General features: G+C 40.3%; 1 protein-coding gene across 4 annotated transcripts in view; it reads right to left on the bottom strand.

Moving 5' to 3' along the window:
- Positions 1-3,047: 3,047 nt before the first annotated feature.
- EPC1 (enhancer of polycomb homolog 1) overlaps positions 3,048-12,555 on the bottom strand; it is a 58,633-nt gene continuing 49,125 nt past the window's right edge. For 3 of the 4 annotated variants that reach the window (XM_048510656.1, XM_048510655.1, XM_048510654.1), the window contains exons 11-14: positions 8,634-8,752; positions 7,037-7,178; positions 6,564-6,930; positions 3,048-4,435 (exon numbers count right to left, since the gene is read on the bottom strand). In XM_048510656.1, the coding sequence (XP_048366613.1) occupies positions 4,363-4,435; positions 6,564-6,930; positions 7,037-7,178; positions 8,634-8,752 (701 nt within the window). In that variant the 3' untranslated portion in view covers positions 3,048-4,362. Of the gene's footprint in view, positions 4,436-6,563; positions 6,931-7,036; positions 7,179-7,700; positions 7,707-8,492; positions 8,553-8,633; positions 8,753-12,555 lie in introns of all 4 variants that reach the window. The other variant, XM_048510657.1, reaches the window with a different exon arrangement.

The raw sequence follows: 12,555 nt of genomic DNA on the forward strand, positions 1-12,555 counted from the left end.
CAAAGCAATTTAGAGCGGGAAGCAGGGGAGGAAATAATTCTGATATTGTTTTGCAAGTTGGCATCTGAGGAATGAATTTTCTGGATAATGAGGATTTTAGAAATATTTTACTGCTGCCACAAATGGTTAGAGCAGCAAACTTCAGATTGAATGATGCATCTAAATATTCCATAGCACAACATATGAAGTCCTGAAAACTTGTGTCGTTTTTCATTTCTATCTGCTTCCTTGGCACCTTCTGACAATCCATTCATTCATTTATGGAGGGAATCCCTACTCCAGCATTAAATGGCAAGAAATCTCGTAACAGAAAATGAAAGGATTAAAATAAAGTGTACACTCAGGAACTAAACCTCTATAAATCTAAACCAGCTGTACACTAAAATGTAAAATCAGGGAAGTATTAAAATTATACTAGCAACAGTAATACAAAGCAGTAAGTAGTAGTATGGTGAACCATCTGTTAAACAAATTAAAAGAATACTGGGATATAAAATTCTTGCGATTGTATTCCCTATTACTTCATATGGGTGTGATAGCTGGACAATGAAGAAAGCTGGCAGCAAGAAAGTTGATTCCTTTGAAATGTGGGGTTGAAGGATGCTAGGGACCGCCAAAAAGAGAAATCGGTGGGTTCTAGATAAAATCAAGTCTGAACTCTCCCTAGATGCTAAAATGACTGAACTGAGGCTATTGTACTTTGATCACAGTATGAGAATGCAAGAGTCTCTGGAAAGGACAATAATGCTAGGAAAAGTGGAAGACCCAGTATGAGCTGAATTGACTCTACAGCCACGGCCCTCAGTTTGCAAGATCTGAGCAAGACCTGTTAATGACAGGATGTTTTGAAGGACATTGATTCATAAGTTGCCATGAGTTGGAAGCAACTGGATGACACTTAACACGCAGCGCACGGGATATTAAAGCATATACCTTTCAAAAGAGAATGGATTCCAGAAGATTAACTGAAAGGCCTTGAACCACCTCCTGGAATCTGTATGCCCCTTCATAAAAGACTTCGCTCGCATATCAGCTTCTTAATGAGGCATCATTCATAAACAAAACTTGTGCCTGTAGTGGCTGCTGTCTCAGAGAGCTACTGTAAGTCAACACTAGTATGTGATTCCCTCCGTATAGAAAAAGGAAATGAGAGGTTGCTGCATTGCCGTTCACATTCTTTACTTACCCTGGGAACGGTAGCTAAAATAAAATAAAATGCCCCCCAACAGCATTGGAAGGTTTGCAGAAGACCAACAAGAAAGACGACCGAATGCACTTTCTACATCTGCAGTTGGAAAAGAAAAAGAGCAGAAGCCTCCTAATTACCAGAGTTCAGTGGCGTAATGCCAAGGAGACAGGGGATGCGCAATGCACCGGGCACGCACATTCAAGGGGCAGGTGGGGGCGTGGCAGGGGTGCAGGGCACACGCGTGAATCGAGTTCAGTTCCCCCTAGTTCCAGCCCTGCCAGTGTTACTAATCTATAAAACAAGCATGTACAAGGCATGGGCTGTACAATGTAAGTTTGGGCAACAGATATACTGTTGTTACATAGATAGATATTTTATGTTGTTAAAGCAGGAAAAAGTAGTTGCGCGTGATAAGTTAAGTACTGCATGTCAGTTTTCCCCAACAATCTATCCCCACCCCATTTCAAGAAAAACCAGGAAAAGAATCAGTTTTCCATGTTTCAAAATGTTCAAGAAAAATTTTACATCTTGTGTTAAAAACTTTAGGGAAAACGGTCTAAGCAGCAAAGTTTACATTTAAAAAACCAGTTTAAGGTGAACGATTAATAAAATATTTCCCCCTTGTTTCATTATTTTAAAAAAACCCTTTTCTTTGTACCAGATTGTATGTATGAGAGACTAGACACCACTTGAAGAAATCAAGAAGACTGCACAATTAACTATTTGCCGAATTAAAAGGGCCACGGCTTCAGCAGTGGGGCTATATTGGCTATCTTTTCATAGACCTAAGATAAGCCTACTTTTTCTCTTCATCAGCTATGAAATATTCATACATACTGTATCACCTTATGAATTATTTTTCTTCCAAGCTGCTTTTACTTATATGCAAATTTATGTAGTTAACTAAGATTCATTTGATGGGGTGACTTTTTGCATCTGTTATGGCAGTAGCAGTACTCTATTTAGTTATACAAGGTATTACTAGATTCCTGCTGCTTGGATTCCACACGGATAGCTGCACTAGTCATTCTTTGCATTCTGGTTTCTTGCTCTTGTGATTATGATTAGGGCTAGAGAGATGGAGAACATCCACTGAAGTTTTTGATCAGATGCGAGGACCCCACCTATTGGCCAATCAGTCTTCTCTTTTTCGTTACCTCCAGTACCAACCACTCGGCTGGACACCTGTCAAAATTTAAGATCTGTCCCAGGCAGCCATAGAAATCTGACAAAAAATATGGTTATGTCTGGAACAGCATATGCGGGATGTCTGCCATTTTTCTTCCAGGAGTACCCTCCTTTACCAAAATTAAGCCTAAATACATGAGACTGGAATAACATTTGATTGTGGATTAATTGGTGCATGTTTGGTGTATGTAAAAAGGTAAGTTTCCCCTTCAGTTGTGTTCGACCCTGGGGACCACGGCAAGCAGTGATTTCATAGGCAAGCCGTATTTGTGGGGTAGTTTGCCATTGCTTTCCCCCGGCTATTCTTTACCCCCTACCTGTGTGCTACGTACTCATTTACCAACCAAGGAATGGATGGATGGCTGCCACGATATCTGACCCACAGGGGGCTCGAACTCCTGACCATGTATGTATGTATGTGCACGTGAGCGAGAGAGATATATCTTATACCAACTGTGAATTTCATATGTTTAGGTCCGTATTTTATTCATAGTAGCTTTTTTTAAAAAAAGAATCTCATGAAAATGTCAACGGGAGTCTTTCCCTTTACCCTTTCCCCCTTTTTCTAATGTGACTTTAGGTGGCACTATGAGTTTAAGGATATAGTTTCTTAATTGTGTAATGCCGTCTTTTTAAGTTTTTCAACCATATAAAACACGCCACACATTTGTCTGTCAACATGTAATGCCCTGGGTTTATTTTGTGAGAGTTTCTGTCACAATTTTCCAGGTGGGATTAAAAACCGTAAGGATAATGTACGCCATTGAAGTGGGCATTCTGGCTTCGGTACTGACAAAGCACTAGTAGTAGAGTCTTAAGTACCGTTCTCTTCACAGAAGAGAGGGCAAATATTTCCAAAGGAAGGCACCCGACAGTTGTGGTTCTGGCCTTGCAGCCTTCTGGAGAATCTTAAAAGGAAAAAAAAAAGAAAGCTGGCTGTTTTCAGAAACTGGAATGATGATACACGTACAGCAATTACTGCATTCTTCTCCCTTATAGCCTTTTTTTCTCTTAAGAACAAGTAAAGAATGAAGCCTTTTAACAATTATACAATAAAAAAATATAATTTGTGATCAAAAGAAGGGCAAGACAACATAAAAACTCCAGTTGTAAGGACTCCATTTGCATACTTGATTTTGACACCTGTTTTTTTTTTTTGGTGCGCAAGGAAAATGGGACAACAGAGGGGGGGCTGTATGAAGAGCAGCAACATAACTTTAGTGCTTTAAGTACCAGAAACTGCGCACGTGTTTGTGAGCAAGTCGGTTGGTAGACTCCATGAGACTTCATTTTTAGCTTGTTACTTGCCTTATGATATTAGAACAGGAAGATCCCATTGAATAGTACATTCCCCGTTTTAAACTGATGCCTTTTTAAAAAAAATTCTGTATGTATGTCACCATTTTTCACATGATACACAGAAAACTCAAGGACCCAGAGGGGGAACCAAGTTATGTTAATACCATTTACAAAATACCAAGGAGTCCACAGCTACCTAACACATTTACTACAGCACAGGAACCAATGAAGGTACAGTGTACAAAAAACTGTAAACACGGCACAATAAATAGATAAAACAGCAGGTTCCGCACCATGCACATGATGTGATGACACTTCATCTCTATACAATCTCACTTCTCACACTCTTACTTTGTTGCAGTTCTCCCTCCCCGCCCTCCCCAGCCCCAAGTGCAAAGCATCACAAATGAACAGTTCTGTATTCAAGTAACATATATACAAGGGTATTACAAATATGGAGTACTGTACAGATAATTGCTGTATTCTTAATTTACAGATGTCGATTCTTTCCTATTAACAATAAGAAAAGAAAAACCAAAGCATGGGAGATGTGCATTGCTGTCAAGTCCCCACAGCTGCCATGGAAACACAATATGCTGCATTCCACCATCCCTTGCATTCAAATTGCTACTGATGCATAGCACCTAAACAAGTTCCCAAAGGCCGCAGTTCCGTTACTATGGAAACTACGTCACCTCCATTGCTACTGTATTGTCTGCTATATTGTTCAGTGCTGGCTTTTCTGTTTCATGGTTTTCCCTGTGGGGAAGAAAAAACAAGAACACGTGAGTAAATATCCAAGTGAGGAGGGACAAAATGGTCAATATTTCAAATGTTCCTTTTTCCAAAAAGGTAAAGATAGTTCCCTGTGCAGGCACCAGGTCATTACTAACCTGATGTTTACTAGGCAGACTGTGTTTACAGGATGGTTTGTCACTGCCTTCCCCAGTGGTCTACACTTTAACTCTGGCAAGCTTGGTACTTATTCTGCCAACCTCAGAAAGATGGAAGGCTGAGTCAAGTCTTCAGCTGGCTAACTGAACCCGACTTCTGCCGGGATCAAACTCAGGTCATGAGCAGAGCTTCGACTGCAGCACTGCAGCTGACTACCCTGCGCCACAGGATGCTTTTTTTGAAAGACATTCTGAAAAGCAAACTTTTTCCTCATAAGAACTAGCCTGCTGGAGTCCATCTAGTCCAGCATTCTGCTACTCGCAATGGCCCACCAGGTGCCTTTGGGAGCTCACATGCAGGATGTGAAAGCAATGGCCTTCTGCTGCTGCTGCTGCTCCTGAGCACCTGGTCTGCTAAGGCATTTGCAATCTGAGATCAAGGAGGATCAAGATTGGTAGCCATAGATTGACTTCTCCTCCATAAATCTGTCCAAGCCCTGTCCAAAGCTATCCAGGTTAGTGGCCATCACCACCTCCTGTGGCAGCATATTCCAAACACCAATCACACGTTGTGTGAAGAAGTGTTTCCTTTTATTAGTCCTAATTCTTCCCCCCAGCATTTTCAATGAATGCCCCCTGGTTCTAGTATTGTGAGAAAGAGAGAAAAATTTCTCTTTGTCAACATTTTCTACCCCATGCATAATTTTATAGACTTCAATCATATCCCCCCTCAGACGTCTCCTCTTCAAACTAAAGAGTCCCAAACGCTGCAGCCTCTCCTCATAAGGAAGGTGCTCCAATCCTTCAACCATCCTCGTTGCCCTTCTCTGCACTTTTTCTATCTCTTTGATATCCTTTTTGAGATGTGGCGACCAGAACTGAACACAGTACTCCAAGTGTGGTCGCACCACGGCTTTATATAAGGGCATGACAATCCTTGCAGTTTTATTATCAACTCCTTTCCTCATGATCCCCAGCATAGAGCTTTTTCACAGCTGCCACGCATTGAGTTGACATTCCCATGGAACTATGAACTAAGACGCCCAAATCCCTTTCCTGGTCTGTGACTGATAGCACTGACCCCTGTAGCATGTATGTGAAGTTTGGATTCTTCAGTATGACACCGACCTAATAATCCATTTTGTCATCATTAGTAAACCTTTCACATGTGTTGAGAGGAAGAATTCAAGTACAGTGTTTCAAGAACGCATTTAAATTGGTTTCAAGGATAACAGAAGAAGAATTGTGTTTCTCCAAATTTGTGATGCTTACTGCATGGGGTGAGATGTCAAACATGCCCACAAGTCCACTGTTTCTAATTTCAATGGCTATTTAAAACTTCTTCAAGTGAGCTTTCCTGTCTGGTTGTAGTATTTCAAAACAGAACTAAACACGGAAGCTTTAGATTTTTAAGATGACCACTCAAATTTCATATAGCAAGTGACGTTCAGAACCAAGGGGATTTTAAAACCAGTATGAGATATAGAAGGAAAATATTGGGGTTTTTTTTAATGAAGGGGAAAAACCCAAAACAAATTAAAACTCCCAAGGTTTTTGGGTGCGCTTAAGATTTACTTTAGATCAGAACTAATTCCCATCCAGTGAGGTTTATTTTGCATTTAGAACCAAGGTAAGAGGGAATACAACACCTCCAAATCCAACAATGTATTCAATTGTAATGTATTTAATTGCACAATGAAGCTACTTTTAATAGTTCAAGACTACAACCAGAACCAAACACACTGGTGTGGCCCTTCAACTGTGCATCCACAATGAATTTTTAACATTTCGGTACAAACGGTAGATCAAATTTCAGTTATGATGTCAAATCTGGAGTGGCACTATTTTTTTTTAAATTAAAAGAATTGACAGAGCCAGTAGTCATAGGCAATTTTAAAATGTATTCCATTGAATGAATGTATTCCAAGCTGCCACAGTGGCAGAACAAAGAGATTTCAGCACGAAGAGCTCGACCTCAAAGACAACGGCCTTACCTTGGTACTGTATCCACGGAGGAGGAAGCTGGAACCTTGGGCACCTGACAGTTTGCTGCTGCAGCCAGCTTTAAGGCAGATGAGGGAACAGCACTTAGAGTCCTAGGTATGTGTCGTGCATTGAGCGTAGTAATAGAGTTTGCAGTGGCAACTGAGGAGGGGACTGTTAATCTAATATTGTTCCCAATCAGAACCTGAGTTGTTGCAGAATTGGCAGCAGTTACTGGGTGACTCAGTGCACTGTGGGAACTTGAAGTCTGTGTTATATTTGAAGGCTGTAACAAGGTTGAACCTGCTGTTGATGATGAGCTTGTATGCACAAGTGCTGTAGGCGTGGTAGTGCTGAGGTGTAAGCCCTTGTATACTCCTGGGGAACAAGAGACACAATTAGGCGCCACTCCAACACACACCTGTTGCCAGTGCAAAAAGCAAGGCTTTTAGTAACCCCCCCCCCCATCTTTAAGGCTTCTTACCTGAGGCTTGAAGGATGCCATTCACCCCAATTCCAAGCACCATGTCATCCTTCATTTTAAATCCCATGAGCTGCTCTGATGTAACCAATGCTGAAGCAGCAAACTGAGCACTAACAGAATCCAACGTCTTGGAAATAAAACCCTTGAGGGAAAAAAGAGCCACAAATAAAACAATTTTAATTTTATGCCAAGAGACAACAAATAAAAAGCACAGACTATTTTACATATTAACCGCTGCCTGGATTCTACAAAGGATTTCTGCAGAGGAGGGGTGTGCATAATTTATGCCAGTTCCCCGCTTCTATTGCAAGCCTCCAAATGCCACCCAGTGCTATTTCTGGGAGTTCCCTAGAAATAGCATTTTGAGAGTCACCAGTGGATCTAAGCTGGTATTTCCAGATCAACTATTAACCAGTGTTTCCCAACACAGTTTATATGAAATCTCTAAAATGCACAAACCATGTTAAGCCACACAATCAAACAGGAAGGTGTGGTCTAGAAACACACCAAACACACACAGGTCAGAACCAACCAACTTCAATAACAGTCTAATGTTGTTCCCAATTAGTTATTGGGTGACTCAATGCACTGTGGGTGCTGTCTAAAGGCACACCTTGAAAGATCTTCACTCCACAACAAGCAAGGGGAATGGATGCCACCAAACTTCAAGCTAAAGAAATACACAATTTATCAGGCAGCACATTAGATTCCTTGTTCCAAGCCTTTAAATGCAAAAGCTTAGTCGATGGAACTGGGCAAACATTGCAAATGCATTTAACTTAAGCACTTATATTTGCAGAAGCCACAGTTGCTATTCTTTTGACAACTGGAATATCAATATTATATAGAAATGGACATTTGTAAAGCTCAAGAAATGAACTTCAGTGCAAAGTCACTGAAAAACTAAACCTTAATACAGTTATCACTAGATATCTGGTAACATCTATCAAATGCGCCATTTTAAAGGGTTAAATCCAATTTTTAGATTGCAAAAATAAATTGCATTAGAAAAGCACCAAAGGGATCAAATCATAGACTACTTTGTCTATGGAGAATGAAATATTCTATAAATCCCATTTATACATACATTGCCAGCATTCCAGATCCACCTTCTCACAATGGCCAACCAAATGCTCAAGAGACAGTCACATGCAAGGACCCAAGGCAAAAGACTCCTCCTAGTGCTACCATCCCACAACAACTAGCACACAGTAGTGCATGGTCTTGGGAACACACAGGTTTCTTTTAAGTCATCTATTTGCCAGATAGCTATTGAGTCATCTATTGCCCACTAATTCAACTGGTTCTAAAATGTACATGCAATCTCAGTTAACGACATTCTCCGGCATCCTTCTGAACATGTACATCCAAGTCTTTAAATATTGATGGTTTTGAATCTGTTAGGAGGGAGCAGAGGCAAAGCCTACTATACTCACCTACAGGGTCCCTTTTAAACACTATGGCTAAGATGCAGATTCGAGCGAAAGCCACCTCCCTGTTGGTTAGTTGCAAGGTTCTATGGCAACAGTTGACAATTAAGAGATGAAGCCTGGTGGGAAAAACGAGGGATAAATCATAATACAGATAACTCCCTCACCTGTGCAGAGTTCGCAGAAGAATTACTATTTGCTTGCTGCTGATGAATTTGTGCAAGCTGCTGCTTCTGCATTAGTGCCAGTTGCTGTTGATGTTGCTGGTATTGTTCGGCGGTAAATGCTGAACAAAATATAAAATAAGAGAACACTGTATCAAAATAAGTAAACCTCATACGCACAGCCCCTTACGCCTAAAACGACACGCTCGATACGAGTGGGTCTGGAGCACAGGATGTATTCTGCACCCTTACACTAAGCGGGAGAAATTAGCCACTACTGCAAAATAAAAGGCGTGCTTGCCTATTATATAGGCTATTACATAGGATTAAAAATTCAAAACATGTGACTTGCTGTTCCAGAACAGACAACTGCCACATTGTAAATACCATATTAAGGCAATTCTTGCTATCAAACTGTACATTTAATCATATGGAATTCATTCCCTGTTCCTATCTTAGATCGTACTTGAATCCTACCCCATTAAAGAAGAATGTAATAAAAGTTATTGTTCCTTTAAAAATATTTTAGACACACTCTCTTGTTTAAATATGGTGAAGTTTTAAGCACTCGGTTGCCCTCCAGTAACCCACCGGGGGGGGGGGGGGGGAAATCCAGTCAATAAGAACGAAGTTGGTGATGCTGATTTAGAGAGGAATGAAGACAGAGTGTATTATACTACTACTTTGTCTATGGAGAGCTCAGTTCTAAAAACAGAAAATAGAGAGGTTTCATTACAGTTTTTACGTCAAGTGCATTTTAATGAAAAACTCACTAGTGCCATCTTTTAAGATGGACAGTAGCTGAAGAATGAAAGATTCTATAAATCCCATTTAGACATACATTGCCAGCGTTCCAGATTAAGATTATTAATTCCAAATGTTTGTTGATGTATAAAAACCTGACACTGGACATTAAATTCCATCAGGTTCCAGCATTATGATCTTAGGGCGTTCAAAACATTGTAACACAAGAATGTGGTCGATGCACTCTAGTCTAGCTTTTCATCTCCACAGAAGACTGCTTATAACTTTCCAGGAACAAATGATCTATATAAAGCCTGTATGAATTCTAATACATAATTCAGGGATTTTTGAAACAGCAAAAGATGTGTGTTAGTTGAAAACTATAACGCTTTTTGTAAAGCAAGAACATTCATTTTTTGACCCACAATCAGTAACAGTACATCAGAACTTTATTTAGAGGAACTGTTGTCTCTATGCAACAACCACAAAGTTTAGGTAACTTCTGCCTACAACACAAAGGGTTGCCTATGCTTTGCAATCCCCCCCGCCCCCAAAAAAATGTATTCAAGTGCAATGGCATTTAGCCTCCAGGTATTACAAACATGGCAAATTACAACACAGCATTTGCCTAGGTACACATCATGCACTGGCTTCAGAATTTACCACTTCTAATGAATCAACTTAATCTGAAACCCAATTAGGACTGGATGCTTTGAAACTCAGAATGAGCTTTGCTGATATCACTTTTAAACCATTCAATTAAAATCTATTCCACTGATCCCCAACATGGACCCTCCTTCCAGTACGATTCCTGGCATTCACTTTCTTTCCCCCCATTCATTTTTTCCACCTTGCTGGAGCAGAAGGGAAAGACAGCACTTCTGAATCTGCAAGGGAAACAGCTGCCCTTATCATAGGAAGATGACCAACTTGGGACTTCCTTCACTTTTCTAATTGACACCCCAAGGCAGTCATTTTAAGGGGGTGCCCATGGACCTCTGTCAAAAATCCAAAACTTCCAAAAGGCCCAACAAGGTTTGGAACACCTGATCTATGTTACAGAAAGACACTGCGATGTAGTTATATGAGCAGAATGAAAGACATTGTTGACTACCATTTCAGCTCCATAGATAACTACTCTTAAGAGGGCATTTACATGGGAAATTCACTGTATTAGTGGGCGCCGCTAATATCTGGGATGCTGCTATTGCAATTGCTTTAACAAATTTTAATGTATTTTATAATTCAGTATTTGTTTATATTGTTTGTTGCCTTTGGCCTTATTGTACATCGCCCAGAGCCCTCCAGGGGTTGGGTGGTATATGAAAACGAATTAATAATAATAGTAATAAATATTCAGATTAATGTCTTGCATCCTTCACCCCTATTCAATGAAAATAAGGGGTCAAGTCACCTTTAGTTGCTTAGGATTGTGCCAATAGCACACTAGTTAAAAGAAAACTACTTCTCCATATAAGCATCAATGCGGATACATGACCACAAGGAAGACTTCAACTGTGAGTCATGCCTGCTAGCTTACTACCTGCTGAACCTAGTTCACCCTAACTTCCCCCCCAACCAATTGTGTAACTAGCATACGTGGAGGAATTCAGGATATGAGCTGATCCTGAAAGAACATTTATGTGAGCTGGAATTAAAAAAAAGTCATTTTAGGCATGCCCAAGTTCTTCAGCAAGCCCAGTGAGATTGCTACAAGATAAGAGATCTACTGTTTGAAAAACTTGTCAAGTTGCATCTTCAGGTTCAAAGGCAATTCTGGCATGTAAAGCTGCTGTTTTTCCAAACACAATTCCAAAGCTCCCTTGAACATAACCATCTAGACAGACGGTTCCTTGAATTCTGGCCCATGGATGGAACAGGAATTCACATTTCCACCGTAAGTTTTTAAATGAGCCCTTAATCACCTGATCCTACATAAAAGATAGGAGTATTTAAGCATATTGATTTTTAAAAATTAAGACAACTATAGAAGACTGAACTACCACCTTCCCCATGAAGAAAACAGTTGTTAGAAGAATTTCTTCTTACAAAAGTAATTGTCCAATACAGTTTCACTTTGTGGCCTGTCATAAGAGAACATGCAACAAACTGTACCTGAGAAATAGCTTCCAAAACAGAAACAACTGCTACACAGAAAAGTATGTAGTCCTTTAAGAAGCACCAATGGATTATTAGCTAAAACTGTGATAGGCAGGCACTTTTAGCACAGTAAGTAAATAATTTTTAGCATGGAAAAAACTTGTGGACCATGGCTTTTTGACTCATTAACCCCCTGAAAAAGCAGACCAGAAGACTGAGAAGATTACTTAGAAGTTCCTCAGAAATACTGTGTTATAAGTATAATTGTATTATAATTCAATATTTATAACTATTTGCCAACTGTTTGCCTTTCTGGCCATTAAAATGCCAGTGTCCCAATTCCAAATTATTTGGGAACATGTCAAAGACTTTAAATTACAGTAAATCCTTGTGGGCTCCATTCGAGGCCTCAGTGCTGCAGACAACATGTAGACAGAACAGAAACAATGTAGAAGGGTTTGCTACTATCCTCCTGAATTGAAACTCAAGCATCAGAATCCTGGAGGCTCACATTCTGCCAGTTGCCAATTAGAGATTCGACAAACTTTTAGGAAATTGTTACAGAACACTATTGTTTGAAAGAACAGTGCCTTGTGTAGACAGACCCACGACACACTCTCTGAAAAGGTTAGGCAGCCTTCTTCCATAAAGGCTTTCATTCAAGTTGGAAGTAGCACAACAAAATTCCAATCCAGTTACACCTTAAAGACCAACACAATTCTCTAGGGCATGAGTTTTGATTAGTCAAAGTTCCCTTTGTCAGAGTAGAACAGTGAATCATCTAGCCCATAAGGGGTTGTTTTACATATAGGGTTGGATTAGATGACTCACATATATGACTTTACATATATATGGTTGAACTAGATGGCCTCCTGGAATGCTCAACAATTAGCCCCTGATCTAGACAGCCCAGATAGTCCAATCTCGTGAGATTACAAAGGCAAAGCACAGTCAGACCTGGCTGTTTGGATGGGAGACCTCCAAGGAATACCAAGGTCATGATGCAGAGGCAGGCAATGGCAAACCACCTCTGCACGTCTCTTGCCTTGATAACCTACAAGGGTTGCCATGAGTCAACCGT

Source organism: Sphaerodactylus townsendi, linkage group LG11 (genome assembly GCF_021028975.2).
Source record: "Sphaerodactylus townsendi isolate TG3544 linkage group LG11, MPM_Stown_v2.3, whole genome shotgun sequence".
NCBI classification, from domain to species: Eukaryota; Metazoa; Chordata; class Lepidosauria; order Squamata; family Sphaerodactylidae; genus Sphaerodactylus; species Sphaerodactylus townsendi.